At 32.3% G+C, this 15954-nt stretch overlaps 1 protein-coding gene across 1 annotated transcript; it reads right to left on the reverse strand.

Moving 5' to 3' along the window:
* Positions 1–10003: 10003 nt before the first annotated feature.
* SLC22A (SLC22A family member) lies at positions 10004–15481 on the reverse strand. Its single transcript, XM_088033293.1, has 7 exons — positions 14822–15481; positions 14527–14749; positions 11291–11397; positions 11090–11244; positions 10444–11046; positions 10216–10397; positions 10004–10168 (listed from the first exon to the last, which is right to left on the reverse strand). Exons 1-7 carry the CDS (start codon positions 14977–14979, stop codon positions 10004–10006), a joined length of 1593 nt encoding a protein of 530 aa, XP_087889419.1. The 5' UTR covers positions 14980–15481.
* Positions 15482–15954: the final 473 nt, after the last annotated feature.

The following is a 15954-nucleotide window of genomic DNA, read 5'->3' on the forward strand; positions in this document are numbered from 1 at the left end:
TGATGCAACGTTAATCAAACTAAAAGACTTTTATATGTCATGTATGTTACGAGAAATGGTAAAGAAATGTCTTTAGTGAGCTTTTCACATATTTTTTGTTTTTCTTTTTGTTTTTTTGTTTGAGTAAACATTTCATGTTTTTTTCTGTATATTTTTATTTTTTCTTTGTATTCTGTTTTTGTTTTAGTAGATTTTTTTTGGTTTTGTAGTTTTTTATTTTTTTGTATTTTTTTGTTTTTTTTTTCATTATACTCGTATTATTCGTTTTTATAAGTTTTATTACTATTTCAAATTTCCATTGATTATACACCTGAAACTAATTTTGCTTATTATGTAAACAAAACTTTTTTATAAAAAAACAACATTTGTTTTAAAAAATGTGTCCCTTTTTTGTTTGTGAAATATTTGTGCAAAGAACTTTCAAACTAATGCTGCATTTCTTCTCCGTTAGATTTATGGTTTATTTACTATTTTATGATCTGACCCTCGATTTGACCATACCTCAAACTTTACCTACTCAGAAGTGAGACGAGTGAGACCGATGCATAGTTGCTTCGAAACTGAAATTTACCGTTAGGATTTTAACAGATCAACTTCAAGCTTTTTAAATATTTAAGAGTTTCTAAAAATCAAAAAATTTCTTAAAACAAAAGAATTGATCAAATAAAATAACTTACGTAAGCCGAAAAAGTACAAAATATCAAATGTCAAAAATGATAGTTTACCATGAATTTAGCTTGTTCGACATTTTTCTCATTAACTGTAAACTATAGCAATTTGAAATTTTCGGAACAAAAGTAAGCAAATGAGAAGAATCGAATGAAAATATTTACATTTTTGTGACAGTAGTACTCAACTTTCTTATATTAAATAGAACACTATACAGGGTCCGGCAACACTTGTGTCCACCCCCAAAATCGTCTTTAATTTTAAAGATAAAATTTTGAAAATTTGCATACTCTCATAGTTGACAAAGCTCTAGAAGCTGAAGCAAAAATTTGTTTTTTATCACGGTTTGGTTGGCGTCGCGACGCCTAAGAAGTATAATTTTTAGCGATTTTTGAGTTTTTGCGGAAATATTCGCGAATTCAATTTTTTTTCAACATAACTGTGATACAAATATCTGAGTTTTTATTTTAAATCTAATGCAAATTGTGTTTAAAATTTGCGAAAAAAACGCTGGTTTATCAAGTTAGTTTAAAATTAAAGACGATTTTGGGGGTGGACACAAGTGTTGCCGGACCCTGTATAATATAACTTTTGGACGCCGGAAAAATAAATCAAATTCCAATTTTTATTAGCAGCTTGAATATGATCACAATAATTATAACCTCTATGACAAAATCGTAAAATTATGTGGGTAAATATAATAAATATAAATAAAACTAACACATATTGAGGTGATAATTTGGAGAAATATTTGCCACATTATAAATGCACTTGTAAAAACTGAATTGTTATGATCATGTACGTGCAACACGCGCCTATAATCTGAAAGAACAATTCAAAAAAGGAAAAAAACCGTTATAAATACCTCAAAAATCAAAGAATAATCGATTGTAAAGAATCCTCCAGCAACAACGCGCACCTCTTCGTGACTAAACTGCAGCACTAAAGCATTAATCTAAAAGAACACTTATTTTTTTTTAGTTGTAGTTTTTAGAAACTCACTTCTTTTCGCATGTTTTTGTCCCGCGTCTTCATAACAATACCAATCGCTGTCCTTTTAATTCTATTCGCCTGTAATTAAAGTTTCCCTTTTAGAATTTCCACACGAAATATTTACCTGTGTTTTGACTCTATTAGCGATAAAAATATAAAAAAATAATTTCGTACTAACAACAACCAACGAGTACATAATAAAATATTTAAGTCCAGATCTGTAATTATAAACAAACTCTGCAAAAATCGCAAGAACGTACATGAAGAAGGAAACGAACTTCATTCCTATCAAAACCAACACCGGTAGAGAAAAAATTCTGTTTATTCGTCGAATGGTCTCCGAAAGCTGTTGGCACAACTTCAAATGTTGCCGCATTGTTGAGACTTTTCCTTGCGCTGCGGCTTCCTTCAGCAACTTCTCCGCGCGGGAAAAGAAGTTCGCAAAAATGTAGAGAAACCCAAAAAGAAATATTTCCATAACATGACTTGCAATTTGGCCGTAATTCCTAGCCACTGTGTATATAACAATCTGAATGTTGAAACTTTTAGGACGTAACGCGTAGTTAAATAGAAGCATCTCCAGAAGCATCACAACTGTCATGGTTTTGAAAATCACCATTTCTTTTTTCGGTGACTCTTTAAAGTGTCCTCGGAGTGTTAATAAAGCATTCGATAGTTCGGCAATGTCGCTCTGCTTTAGTTTCAGTGAAATGACGATAACTAGAAGGACTACCTGTGGGCTGTAGAGGTGTGTTGTGGCGATACTCCTCAAGGTGAAGCTTGAGATTGTGGGAATAAGTACAACGTTGTAGTAATAGTAGTTCAAGTTGTAAAACATCACTACGAAGACTGGAAGAAGAAGAAGAGACGACCAGAAACTGTAACTTTTGCTCAGGAAGAATTTCTTTTCGTTGAAGTTGTAGGTGATGTGGGTGATGCCACAACAGCAGAGGAAGAGTAAAGGAAATGTCATTCCTTTTTGTATTTGTTGCATTTTGAGAAGAAAAACATCGATGGCTAAAAATCGTTTTGTTAGATCAGGTTCGGATTTAGGATATTCTCAAAAATTGATTTTTTGGTACTACACAATTTTTTTTTATCAGTTTTTCTTGGCAATTTGTCAAGGTATAGAATTGTTTGACACTTTCTTCGAAAGTCAATTAAATTAGCTTTCTAACGATTTATAATTCTTGCGGCTAGCGTTACTAGTTTTAATAACTTTTTTATAAAACTGAAAAAAAACGCAAAAAAACATCTTCATTAAAGGTCTTAACTTTGGTAATTTTGACACCAATGGAATAAAATTTGAGGAGGTTACTAATTTAGACTTGCTTATAACCTTTGCTTTTACTTTTGTAAAAAACATTGTATAATTTTGAAAATGGGTACATTTTTTTTGGTGTTTTTTTTTAATAAACAAAAGCCGAGGAAAGAGTTACGCAACAAATTCAGAGCTTGATTTTCTTGTTTTCAGTGTTTTTTGTTATCAATATTCTAATGAAATGATTCTTTCTTGTGAATGGCTAATAAAAATTTGCGAATTTTGAATTTTGAAAATTAACAAATTTTTTTTATTTTTTTTTAAGTGAAATAATATTGTAATTTTTCAAAGATGTCAATAAGAACAAATTTTCCAAATTTCATTGCTTTGGCGTTAAAATTACTAAAGTTACTCTAAAACAAAAATTAGTGATTCTGAAAAAAATGTTAAGGGCTGTAACTCTGGTAATTTTAAGAGCACAACAATCAAATTTAAGAAAGTTATTAATTTAGACGATTAGTCTATTAATCGTATAAAATAGCAAAATTATAGAGCAAAACATTTTCATTAAGAGTTGTAAAACTCGTGTAATTTTAACGCTACAGCAATCAAATTTGGAGAAATTATTAATTGATACTTGCTTATTAAGCAGTGCTAATTTGCAAAATTATAACCTAAAAACCTAAAAAAAAATTGATTTTTTTTTTATTTTGAGGATGAACTAAAAATTTCAAAACATATTTATTTAAGGTTGTAACTCAGGTAAGTTTAACGCCATAGGAGTAAAATTTGAAACCGTCACAAATTTAAACTTTCTTATTAACATTGCCAATTTACAAAATTGTAAACCAAAAGAAACTAATTGTAAAAAAATTTATATTGAAGATAATTAAAAAATTGTTAAAAAAAATCTTAAGAACTGCAACTTTGGTAATTTTAATGCTACAGCAATTAAATTTGGGAATGTTATTAATTTAAACTTGCTTAATAATCGTATAAAATACACAATAAGAAACCGAAAAAAACAAATTTGGATTTTTTTTATTCTAGAGAGGAATCAAAAATTCTGTTAAGGCTGTAACATTGATAATTTTAGCGCCCAAGCAACTAAATTTAAAGAAATTGCTAATTCGATTCTGCTTGTTAACTGTGACAAATTGAAAATTTATAAACCAAAAAAGACAAATTTTGCACCATTATGTTTTGTGGTTGAGCCGAAAACTTTGAACATTTTGATTAAGAGTTGTAACTCGTATAATTTTAACGTCACCGCAACCAAATTTTAAAAGATTACTAACTAAAACTTGCTTATGAATCATGTTAAATTATAAAATTATAGATTAAAAAAAACAAATTTTGAAAATTTTTATATTAATTAAATATAAACCAGAAATTCTGATAAAAAATTGTTATGGGTTGTAACTCGTGTAATTTTAATGCCACTGCAATCAAATTTGGGAAAGTTATTAATTAACACTTGCTTATAAACTGTGCAAAATTGCTAAATTTTGAATCACAAGATAAACATTTTAGATTATGTTGTTTTGAGAATAAACCCAAAATTTCATATAATTTATTCAAAGTTGTAACTTTGGTAACTTTCCCGTCAAAGTAATCAAATTAGGGGAGGTTACTAATTCCAACTTGCTTATTAATTTAACCAAATTACAAAATTATAGACTGAGTGAGACAAAATTTAAATTTTTTTATTTTGAAGATAAATCGAAAATTTAAAAAAAAATTGTTAAGAGTTGTAAATTTGGAAAATTATTGTAAATTCTTCGATCTGATGAATTCTAAAATTTTAGCCGTTATTTTAAATTACTTGTAAAATTTAAAGAAATCTGTTTCTTCAAATTTTGATTTTTTAAGTAAAACTAAAAAAAATATGTAAATACATGGATTATCTAAATTCGTAGACTGTAAAAACAAAAGTAATTTTTTTTCTAAAAATATCTCAGAGCCTGACCTGATAGAACAAAACGGGCCTCGAATTCAGAATCAGCAGACAATTCTACTTTACAAATGACTTTTCACTGCTGCAGTACAAACTTTTTTCCAAAATTTATTGACAATTGTAATTACCTTTATTAATAAACAATATTTGTAATTTTCAAAACATATTATTTAATTTACTAATAAATGACCCTCTTAACAATATTACCATAATATCGACAACCCCTCACAATTATCTTACCATCATGCCACCAAACGATGTGACATTTCCTCTTCTTCTTCTCCGCCTTTCTGGCATTGCTCACATTTTCTACGACCCGCACCAAAAAAAATTCCTCCACAGTCGAACATACACTTTGTGCACATCTCTTCTTCTTACCGCCGTCTTCGTGGTGATGTTCCACAATCTGCACCACTACTACCACGACATTCTTCATGTTTCCACACAAAGATTCACATTGATGATAATTTTTACAATGTACCTCTACATCCCGCACACGGTTCTTTTGACTACCATCATAACCCTCAAAATGAAACAACGCGAAATTGTCGACTTTTGCCATGCTTTCTTAAGACTACGAGGCTCTCTGACGAAGATAAAACTAATTTTTGGGCGCTTAACAGCAGCAATGCTTTTGGAAACGTTCTTCTTCAACGCCTGGTTTTTCATTCCCGGTTTTATCTATCCCGATGTTGCCGCAAGTGGTTTAAACATTCATCACATTATATACGCAGTGACCACGAATTATATCCACCTGACGTGTAGCATCGTCGAAGTATTCCATTTCGGATTTCTCTATATCTTATCAGACTTTTTCTCCCGCGTGGAAGAGTCCTTGAAAGACGCGTTTGTCCAAAAAAGTGTCCCAAAAATGCGTCAAAATTTGAAACTGTGTCAAGAGCTTATTGAAAATATTCGACGAGTCAATGGGATTTTTTCCCTACCGGTGCTGGTTTTGATCGGAATGCACTTTATCTATTTCTATATGTACGTTTTCGCGGTTTATTCGGAAATTATCTATAAATATCGCACTGGATTTAAATATTTTGTGGCGTATGCGATGTCTATTATCGCCTCGAAATTGTTTTTTTATATTTTTGTAGCTAATAGAGTCATGGCACAGGTAAATATTTAGTGTGGAAAGTTTAAGGTAAACTTTATTTACCTACAGGCGAATAGAATTAAAAGAACTGCAATTGGGATTGTTACAAAGACGCGGGACAAAGACATAAGAAAAGAAGTAAATTTCTAAAAACTGAAAGTGAAAATTTAAAGTTTTCTTTCAGATCAATGCGCTATCGCTGCAGGTTTGTCACGAAGAAGTGCGCGTTGTGGCTGGAGGATTCTTTGTAATCGACTATTTTTTGATCTTTGAGGTATTTATAACGTTTTTTGTACTATTTTTTTATTTGATTTTTTTTCAGATGATGGCCGCGTGTTGTACATACATGATCATAACAATTCAGTTTATTGATGTTCGAGTATAACTTGACAAATATTTCTTTAAATTAGCACTGGGATGAAATTTCAATATTTATTTAAAAGTGTCAAATATAATTTTATGGTCGTATCGTTATTTATTTATTTAACAAGATAGTTTTCTAGTTTTGTCATGGATAATATTATTATCGTTTTTAAGTCACTAATTGGTCAAGTTTGTTATGTTTTTTCTATGAATTCGGTTTGTTTTTGGTTGTTTATTGACTGTACCAAATTGCAAAATTTTATTGTTTTATTGGAATTTTTAATTTTCAAGAAATGCTCTCAATTATATATTAAACGTTATAACTCCGGTAATTTTGAAGCTACAGCGATCAAATTTGTGGCGGTTACTAATTGAAGTTTGGTTATAAATTGTGCTAAAATTCTAAATTAAAGACTGGAAGAGACAAATTTTGAATTTTTCCATTTTGAAGATAAACCAAAAATTCTGAAAAAATAAATATGTTAAAGACTGGTGATTTTAATGCCATGATTTTGGTGATTTTAATGCCAAGGCAACTAAATTTGGGCAAATTACTAGTTTGGATCTGCTTATTTAGCGTGCTAAATTTTAAAATGGTAGAGCAAAAGAAATAAAATTTCGATTTTTTTTATTTTGAAAATGAACCAAAAATCTTGAAACATTTCGAAAAGGTTGTAACTCCGATAGTTTGTACATCAAAGCTACCAGATTTTGAGAAATTACTTATTTAGACTTGCTTAATAACCGTACTAATCTGCAAAATTGTAAATCGAAAGAAACTAATTTTGTTTTTTTTTGAATATAAAGAAAATTTTTTTTAATAATAATTAAGGGTTATAACTGTAATTTTAAAGCTTCAGCAATTAAATTTTAGAAGGTTATTAATTTAAACTTGCTTATTATCTGTGATAAATTGCAAAATTATAACCCGAAAACAACAAATTTTGGAATTTTTTATTTTAAAGATTAACGAAAAACTTGAAAAACATTAAGAGCTTTAATTTCAGTAATTTTATTCTCTAGACAACTAAATTTAAACAATTTACTTATTTAGACTTGCTAAATTTATTTAAACCGTGCAAAAATTTGAATGGAAGAAACAAATTCTAGATTTTTTTATCTTTAGAATAAACAAAAAATTTTTTTATTAAGGGTTTTAACTAGTAATTTTAACACCATAGCAATTAAATTTGGAGAGGTTACTTTTTTAGATTTTTTATTAACATTGCTAAATTGTTGAATTATAAACCTTAAAAGATTTTTTTTTATTTTACAAATTAACCAAAAATTTCGAAACATTTATATTAAGGGTTGCAACTCTGGTAATCTGCACGCCAAAGCAATCAAATTTTCGGAGGTTTATAATTTAGACCTGCTTATTAACAGTACCAAGAGACAAAATTATAGACTGAAAGAGACAAGTTTTGTCTTTTTTTACATTGAAAATAATCAAAAAATTTTGAAAAAAAATGTGGAAAGCTATAACTTTGATAATTTTAAGACCATAGTAATCAAAGTTGCCTATTAATCGTACAAAACGGCTAAACTATAAACTAAAAAAGACAAATTTTGGATTTTTTTTATTTTGAAGAGGAACCAAAAAGTTCGAAACGTTTTTATTAAGGATTGTAATTTTTGTAATTTTACAGTCAAAGCTATCACATTTAGAAAAGTAATTTACACCTGACTATTAACCGTGCTAAATTGCAAAATTATAAACAAAAAAAAATAACAAACAATTTTTTGAAGATAAACCGAAAAATAAAAAAAAATGTTAAGGACTATAACTCAGGTAACTTTAATGCTACAGGAATAAAATTTGGGGAAGTTATTAATTTTTTCTTGTTTATTTTCTGTGCCGAATTGCAAAGTTATAAAGCAAAAGAAACAATTTTTGGAAGCTTATAACACAAGTCATTCTTTTTTATATTATTTTTGATATTATTAATAGAATCTTTTTCAAAATTTTCTTTTTTTGTCATTCTTCTGCATTGTAAAATTTTACAAATGTTGTAACGCAAAAATTTGTAAATTCCACAATTTCTTCTTAAGATTTCTCTTGAAACAGATTTTCTCTGGATTTTTCGGATTTTTTTTTTAAACTACAGAAATCAATATTTCCATTATTTTAGTTCATTTGCGTTCTAATCAATCAATAAGTAACAACAAACAACCACCCTTTCAATCAATTGATTAAATGGTCTGTACAAATAAACACAAGACCTGTTTAACCCATCATGGATAGTGTTTCAAAAATTTTCGCGTTCTTCATCCAATCCATGAAACTTCTCGGATTAACATGGATAACTTCCACGAACCACCAATACACGTATTCCAAAAAATTCAACTATATTTCAGATACAATTTTATTAACAGTTGTCCTCTACATCTTCTTCAACTATCAAATACTTCACCCCGAAGAATTCCAGCAAGAAAAATTTTCCCTCGCTTTTATGGACATGATCTACTGTTTCACCCCCCACATCAACACTCTTTTCATTATAATAATTTTCAAACTAAAACAAAAGAAGATCTGTCTTCTTTTCCGAAGCATAGAAACTTTGATCAACTCCTTCAACTTCGCAGCGAAAGCAAAATTTTTGAAACTCCACTTACTCTTCAGTGGTGTTGAAATTGTTCTCTACAATATCTTTTTTCTCAAGTTTCGCTTCGGTTTTGAGTGGTACCAAAACGGTACCTTCAATTTCCACCTTTTGGTACTGTATATCTGCTTCAACTGCAACAACATCTTGAAGAACTTTACGGAGATTTTCTACACCGTGATCCTCCACTTGGTGTTAAATTTCTTCGACCAAACTCTTCAACACTTCATCGGAGGTGTCCAAAACGACTCTTTCCATCACCTGGTGAAAGTCCCGAAGATGCACCAAGAGATTTGCAACATTACGCGTTGCTTGACCTCCATTTTTTCCTTCCAGCTCTTATTCCTCATAGGAACATATTTCAAGATTATCTTCATCAACGCCTGTTTAATCTTGACGGACTTTGGCACCAACACACAACTTGCAGGAGTTTACATAGGAAGCGTCGCCTGCGTAAAATTATTCTTCTGTGTTTATTTATCGAACGAGTGCGCAAAGAAGGTGATTATCCCACAGTAAAAAAATTTAAGTGCGAGTTGAGTTTTAGGCGGAAAAAATTAAAGAAGTGGCGTTTTGGGCCGTCAACCACACCAAAAGAAGAGACGTTTGGAAAGAAGTTCACGCGTTGATGTTGCAGCTCCACCATGAGAATGTTAAAATAGACGCTGGAGGGTTCTTTCCGGTTGATTACACTCTTGTGTTTTCGGTGAGGGCGCTTTTTGGTAGTGGTAGAAGTGGTGTTAATGGAGTTTTGCAGATCTGCGCCGCGTCTTCGACTTATATTATTTTGATGAAGCAGTTTATTGACTCGAATATTTAAAACGCAAGTTTTTTGTATTCTCTTTATTTTTTAGTCTTTTTTTCTTTATAAAAAGTATTTACAAACTGGTTCGCTCCGCTCACGTCAAGTTTCTTCGCTCTGCTGTAAAAAATAAAAGGTGCCCTTGGTTCAAAACGCATGGTTCTAAAGAGTGTATTAATTTTTTTATATAAAATTTATTTATAAATACATATAAATACTGTGTCTATGTACATATTTACAACCCCCAACTTCATTAGCTTGGTAGAGTTTTCTCCGACGGGCTACCCACATCTTCCGCTTCCTTGATTGTGTCCGGCAATTTGATCCCTATAGTCTCCGGAAAGATGAGAGTCAAAAGACCGGCGATTGACGCCATGGAAGTAAACAGCACTATGGGCAAAGCGTACCAGATCTGCGTCTACAATTCTTTTATCATCATGGTAAAGAAAAAAGAAAAAAACGTACCAAAAGAGGTGTCTGAGGAGCCACCATGGAGCCGATTCTCCCAAAAGTTGAGCACGTTCCCATCATCGAGTGTCTTAATGGTGTCGGAAACAACTCGCTTGTAATAACGTAGACTACCGTGAAAGCAAAAGTTGCCCCAAATTTTCCTATGAGGTAAAGAGCGAGACGAGCACCATCAGCTCCTGAAGGAAAACCAATTAGATTAATAAGAGAACGTGTTGTTCGTACCGTCTGGAATAAACAGGAAGCACAAACAGGAGATCCCGGTCAAAAAGTAGGAAGCGCTCAACGACCACTTCCTCCCAAATCGATCGATGATGTAGTTACAGGAGAAGTACGCGGGGATCTCCACCAGAGCTGTTAAGATAAAGTCCAAGTAGCTGTTTCCATTCAACGCGACAGAGTTCAAAGTGAGACCATAGAAAAGAAACGTGCAGGTAATCCAACAGAACCAACAGTTGACAAGGCGGAGGAAGAGCGTCCGGGACTTGACCACATCCATGAAGGTCTCATCGGTCTTCTTCTCATCGGAAGGAGCGAGTTTGTCTAAGGTGCTCTCTGAGAGTTCCTTTCCGTTGACTTCAGCCAGACGCTTCAACGTCTTTTTTGCTTCCTCAAAGCGACCTTTGCTGAGGTTCCACCGCACTGACTCCGGAATGATCCAGAAGTAACTCAGGAGAAGAAGTGGAGGAGTGTACAGGATGTAGATGATCGGTCTCCAGGAGTGTGTCAACCACGCGGCTCCCGCAGCAAACACCTCTCCGACGGCGTAACAAGAACTCGAAAGTGTTCCGGTGAAGACTCTTTTACTTGGACCAACGAGTTCAACACCTAAGAAGAAGATGAGATTGGGTAGAGAAAGTGGAGGACTTACCGATGATGAACCCGCAAATGTAGCTCCCGGCGCCGAACGCCGCGTCTAAGAACTCGAAGACTAGGAAGAATTCGTACCATGGTGAGAAGGAACGGATCAAGCCGCAAATTCCTGACAGGATTAGGCCAAGGATTAGAACGATTTTTCGCCCATATCTTAAATTTTGGGGTCTTTTAGTGTTCGATTTGGTTGAGGTTTTACCTGTCGGAAACTATGCCGGAGATGAAGAGGCCGAAGAATTGGCCGATGTTGTTGATGGTGCCCACCATGGTGAGCTTCCATAAGTTGTCGTCGCATTGGAGGTCAAACTAAAGAGGTTGAAAGTCAAAAGAGTTATCGTTATAAGTTAATTACTAATTGTTAAATTTTGGAAAAAAATATTTAAAATGTCTAGATAAGGTATAATAATTAAAAGAGCGATAACAATATAATAATGTATTATACTGTTAAAAAAAATTAGATAAACGACATGACATGTTTCTAGCTAAGAATTTAAATTTAAAGGCTGATAAAGCAGTAATGCTTTGCGTCATTGTAAAAATTTTATCGGTTGTCGTCAAAACACACTACTTTGAATGTTTTTTTACAATTGTATAAATTTATTTTTTTAAAATCGTTTTTGTAGCTATGCCAAATGTTAAAATTGTGTGTCAAATGTCAAATTCACGTACCAAATGTCAAATTTAACTACTAAATGTCAAATTTCTTTTGTGTTACCAAGTAGAAGAAAAATTTACATCTACAAGTGGTAATAAGTACGTTGTTATCTGTAGACTTATCTATTAGACAATTAACTCTTATGTTATCTATCGATATGTATGTAATTATTACAGCTGAGACACTCAGAAACTAAAGTATGCTTACAAGTCAAGGTTCAAGATATAATTTAAGATTGTATTTAAAACAAATCGTTGGCATTGTATACTAGCTGTCACAACTCTGACATTTGGCATGCGTGTTAGCCTTAAATTGTCTAATTAGTATGCCAAATGTCAAGTGTCATATTTTTTCTACCAAGTATGTTAGACCAAGTGCCACAACTCTTGACATTTAGCACTCACATTCAAATAAGTCTCAAACAGTCTATTTAGAGTGCCAAAATCCAAAACTACCACATAACACTAAGTGCCCTAGTTTCTGTACTTTTGACTTTTGGCACAAGTGAAAAAATCGGGCAAATATGGTAGACCAAATACCACCATTTTAACACTTGGCATTCAAATTAACCTTAAACTGTCTACTGATGTGCCAAAAATCAAACAATTGCATGATACGCAGTGTCATAATTTTTGTACTGTTTACATTTGGCACATGTAAAAAATGAACTAAATATATTAAATAAAGTGCCACAACTGTAACATTTGGCACACGTATTATCCTTAATTTGTGTGTGCTAAAAATCAAAATAAACATAACATTGCTTTTATAGCATAACTTTATTATACATAATACCACAACTGTGACATTTGGCACACGCAAAATTCTCAAATTGTGTGCTAAAAATCAAATTAAACATAACATTGCGTTCTATAATTTCCGTACATTTGTCATTTGGTACAAATGAAAGATCAACTAGTGAGTGCCACAATTCTTTCAATTGGTACACGAATTAGACTCAAACTTTCTATTCAGTTGCAAAAAATTCAGTTTCCAGTTTGCCAAAAATCAACTATTATATAACACTGAGTGCCATAATTTCTGTCGTTTTGACATTTGGCACACGTGCTAAAATCACGACTCCAACTTTTGGCATTTAAATTGGTCGCAAACTGTCTACACAAAGTATCAAGAATCTAATAATTACATAACACAAAATGTTATAATTTTTGTGTTTTTGACACTTGGCACATGAATAATCAACTAGATGTTACACGAAATGCTACAATTGTGACATTTGGCACATGTATTAGCCTTAAATTGTCTATTTTAGTGTGATTAAAATCAAACTACTACATGAGGGTTGGGTTCCATAATTTCTGTACTTTTGTCATTGGCACACGTGAAAAATTAATAAATATGTTAGACACAATTCTGACATTTGACACATGTGTTACACTCAAGTGTGAACCCAGTCTGCCAAAAAAACAACGACTATGTAATACTGAGTGCTATAATTTCAGGAGTTTTTACATTTGGTACACGTGAAAAAACGACACAACATTTGGCATTTAGATTAGGCGCAAACTGAACTCTCAATGTTTAAAAAATCAAACTACTGCTTAAAATGGAATGTCATAATTTCTGTACTTTTGACATTTGGCACACGTAAAAAAATCAAGTAAATATGTAACACAAAATAAAACAGTTGTAACATTTGAAACACGTATTAGTCTTAAATTGTCTACTTAGTGTGCAAAAAATCAAACTACTACATGACATTCCGTTACATAATTTCTGTATTTTTGTCATTTGGCACATGTAAAAAATTCACGAGATATGTTAAACTATAATATATGGCATTTGTATTAACCACAAATTGATTTCTCAATGTGCCAAATATAGTTTGATATTGGTAAAAAACAACTAGATTTGTCACATTGAGTGCCTCTATTCTGACATTTGGCACACGTATTAACTTTTTGGGCTGAAATTACTGCATAACCCGAAGAGTCATAATTTGTGTACGTTTGACATTTGGTACACGCATTAACGTTTTGGGCTCAAACTATACCAAAAATAAAATTACTGCATAACCCGGAGTGTCATAATTTGTGTACGGTTGACATTTGGCACACGCATTAGACACTTGGTGTGCCAAAAATCAAACTAGTACATAACACGGTGGTAATAATTTCTGTATTTTTGACATTCGGCACACGTGAAAATATCGACAACATACGTTCAACCAAGCCACAATTCTGACATTTGGCACATAAATTACACTCAAACTGTCAACTTGGTTTGCCAAAAATCAACTATCGTGCAACACAGAGCGTCATAATTTTTTTCGTTTTGACATTTGGCGCAAGTAAAAAACAACTGGTTGTTAGACGAAATGTCAGAACTGTGACATTTGGCACACGCATTTTCAAATTGTTTACTTTGTGTACGAAAACCAAACTCCTACATAACAGAGCAGTAATTTTAACATTAGGCACCAGTTTTCCAGAGCTATGCCAAATGTCAAAGTCATTTTTTTTACCCTGAGTGCCATAACTCCGTTGTCTGCCAGTCTATAACCGTGACATTTGGTACAAGCATTGAACTGGCTTCTTTTATTTTGAATACCATGCAAAATATTATTTTAAATATGAATGAAAATCTCTACTCAATCACAAGGAGCGCCATAATCCCGTTATTAATAGGCCCATAATTTTGGTGTTTGGCACACTTCTAGTTGAACTTGTTTTTCTTGTTCTTGAAGATTATAGACCCGAATTAATTTTGCACAAATAATAAATAACAATAATAATTAAAGCATTAAATAAAATACATACTTCTTTTAAAATACTGTTTTCGTCCGTCTTGTACACGAAACTATCACAGCTTTCAGTTCTGCTGATAAAATCAGACGCTTTGGTGCAATTATTGAAAGTGGAGGCATTGTTGACTACATATCTCTGACACTTCGAGGGTACATCTTCAGAAAAAGGAACAGCGTTTTTTAGCCAAATGGGATCATATTCAGGGGAATTACCATCGCATTCAGGAACTTCACATCTACACAAAGTTCCAAAAAAAATGTTTATCAACACAAAATCAAGGTCGCAAAAACTGCTGATAAAAACTCACCGATACTCCAAATCCATTGCTGTAAAAACGTACGCCACATGAAGAGCCGAATGAAAGACCACAGCCAGACAAACGAAACCAAAAACGACCATTTGGTACTTCCCGAATTCCCCAACTTGGGTCAGGATTGTATCCAAAGAGTCCTCCGATGCTGTCATGTTTTTTTTTATTGACTATACACTTGACATAATTTCCAACGTGAAAAATTTGTGTGCATTCGCGGCGCTGCCGAAGGTGAACTGAGGACGCTGTTGAGATATTCTACTTATTATTCTTAAGAGCGACAATGATAATGATTGTCATTGAAATATGTAGGTAAGTACTGCCACGATCAATGGAATACAGTGCGGAAATTTTTCCGATCATTGATCAATTTTGGAGTGGGTTGGAAAACATCATTGTTTTCATCTCAGTCGGTTTCAACTAGTTTGGAATTTGAAAATTATGGATTGAGCATTATGGGATTATGATCACGATTTTGCTACCTGCGTCAAGTGAAGACGCATTGATTTTAATTAACGAGGTTTAGATTATCATTACATTTTCGTCGAAGCGATTTTTATGATAACATTGTGCAGTATGACTACCGGATCAGATTATATCTTAATTGATTTGTTATTGAAGATTACAAATACAATATCGTGTTTAAAGAGGTTATTTTTTTGATAATAATTACTGTGGTTGCAAGTAATGAGGTTGCGGCCACTGTAGGATCTTGGATTTAAATTTAAATGGTTTAGGAAATGTCAGAAATTGTCGCACAAAAACTTTTAAATTATGTCATAGACAAATATGCCCTATTTTCGAAATTGTCAAAAAAAATTGACAATAAAATGACAAAAAAAATGGGCGTTAGCAATTTAAATTGTTATTTAATCATATTAGTTCGATAAACAAAAGCGTGATAGCAACTGGCAATAAAAAAAAAATTATTGCAGTGTTTAGGGGGCTGTGGGCGGTTTCTGTAATAAACTGTCATATTTTCAGAATTATCTGCATCATAAATAATGTCAATTTTCTGTTCGTGGCTAATTACTATTTGTTGTGCATTACGGGCCTGTTCGCTACCACTTCATGGTTATTTGTAATCGTGATTCAATGGCAGGTTTTCAAAATTGTCAAAACAACTTTTT

The sequence above is a fragment of the Gnatocerus cornutus genome, chromosome 3, assembly GCF_029298725.1.
Source record: "Gnatocerus cornutus isolate USDA-ARS CGAHR chromosome 3, icGnaCorn1.1, whole genome shotgun sequence".
In the NCBI taxonomy this organism is placed as follows: Eukaryota; Metazoa; Arthropoda; class Insecta; order Coleoptera; family Tenebrionidae; genus Gnatocerus; species Gnatocerus cornutus.